The 1,704-nt window shown below is 36.8% G+C and overlaps 1 protein-coding gene across 1 annotated transcript in view; it reads right to left on the bottom strand.

Moving 5' to 3' along the window:
* micu2 (mitochondrial calcium uptake 2) overlaps window positions 1-1,078 on the bottom strand; it is a gene marked incomplete in the record, with an annotated part of 21,605 nt that extends 20,527 nt beyond the window's left edge. Inside the window, 1 exon segment of the mRNA XM_014027218.1 lies at window positions 840-1,078. Coding sequence (XP_013882672.1) covers window positions 840-1,034 — 195 coding nt within the window.
* Between the last annotated feature and the right edge of the window lie 626 nt (window positions 1,079-1,704).

Genomic DNA, 1,704 nt, shown 5'->3' with positions numbered 1-1,704 from the left:
AGAGAGAGAGAGAGAGAGAGAGAGAGAGAGAGAGAGAGAGAGAGAGAGAGAGAGAGAGAGAGAGATCCATCCAGTTGGTCAAATAAGTGAAGGGCTCCATTTGATTGGTGAAAAAAATAAATAAAACAACTGAAAACAAACAAAAAACAAAGCTAAACCAACTCAAACAACAATTTACATGGATTCACTTATGCCTCTCCATATTTCTTCAAAAAACTAGATTTTATCATTTTCTTTAACATATTCAAAGATCTGGCATTTTTAACCTCATCTGTTCCACAAACTGGATTAAAGTGAATCGTGCTTTATGTCTCATACTAAAAACAGGGTTTYACAAACATTTCGATTACCTTAAGATAATAACAGGTCTCTTTTTTAACTAAATTTWCTTGAATGTTGGAAGGTAATACACCTTTGTGAGCTCTGTACATTAACAGTAAAATATTATAATCGRCCAAATCWCAGCATTTCAATCATTTCAATTCATTGAACAACATATTCGATAGATGGCTGTAATTCTTTCTAGTAATAATTCTTATAGCTCTTTTCTGTAAAATAAAAACAGGATTTATGATAGTTTTGCAAGCTTTACCCCAGACTTCAAAACAGTATGTGGAACAATTACAGCATTACACAACATAGTGCTTTATCATTGAACAGTTCTCTTACTTTGTACAGGACTCCAATAGATTTGGTTATTTTTGTACTTATTTTTTACTTTTATGATTTTTCCATGTCAGCTTTTCATCAGTGACGACACCTAGAAACTTCACTTCATATCATATTCAACTTATTATCATCAACTCTGACAAAAGACACTTCCAGAGGTGTGTACTTACTTTTTCTTCCYCTGCTGCACAAACAGCGAAGGGCAGAGCCGTGTTGTTAGCATGGTGGTTCGGGTAGTAAAGGACAAGCCCGCTTCCAACTACAGAACCTAAAACACAAGCGCGGTATTTTCCAAAGTTTCTCACAGTCCGAGGAATCCTCAGGACAGTCCTCGACAAGGAAGCAAACTTTCCCCAGGTGGCCATTTTCAGGTAGCTTCCTGGCTAACTTTAAGGCTTCCGTAACTGCGCAGCATGCATGCGGAACTGCCACAGACCCTGAGAGACACGCCTCCTGAGAGACACGCCCCCTGAGAGACACGCCTCCTGAGAGACACGCCCCCTGAGAGACACGCCCCCTCTTCCGAAAAGAGTCAACAAAAATGTCAACATTAAATTTGAATTTTGCTATTGAAGGGGCTGTGCATTTTTGTTCAAAATAAATTCATCTATTAAACTACAGAGTTTCATAGCATTTTTGTTTTTTTATACATTTGACAGTCTTAAAAAGGAGGAATTTATTAAAACACGTACACAAATGGGTCTTGTAAAGAGAGCCATCCATCCTGCCAGAGAGCTTCACTTGAACACATTTGAAGAATAAATTATCCATATTTTCAGTTTCATTACAAAACACACAGTTAGCAGTTTCAATCCTAAACCATTAGAGGGATGACTTTTGGGTTAAGATTGAATTTTACATCATGTTCATATTTTTACATTCTCTTCCATCTTTAGCTATATGAAGGCCAAGATATTTAACTGAGGATTTAAATGGAATGGAAAGAGAAGGGGAAGGGTTTTTACTTCAGATAATAAAAAAAGAATCATGTGTGAATGAATCCTGAAAGAATCTGAATCAATCCCTTCAGGAGTT

The sequence above is a fragment of the Austrofundulus limnaeus genome, unplaced genomic scaffold (assembly GCF_001266775.1).
Source record: "Austrofundulus limnaeus strain Quisiro unplaced genomic scaffold, Austrofundulus_limnaeus-1.0 Scaffold624, whole genome shotgun sequence".
Classification (NCBI taxonomy): Eukaryota; Metazoa; Chordata; class Actinopteri; order Cyprinodontiformes; family Rivulidae; genus Austrofundulus; species Austrofundulus limnaeus.
This window is presented reverse-complemented; position numbering and strand designations above follow the sequence as displayed.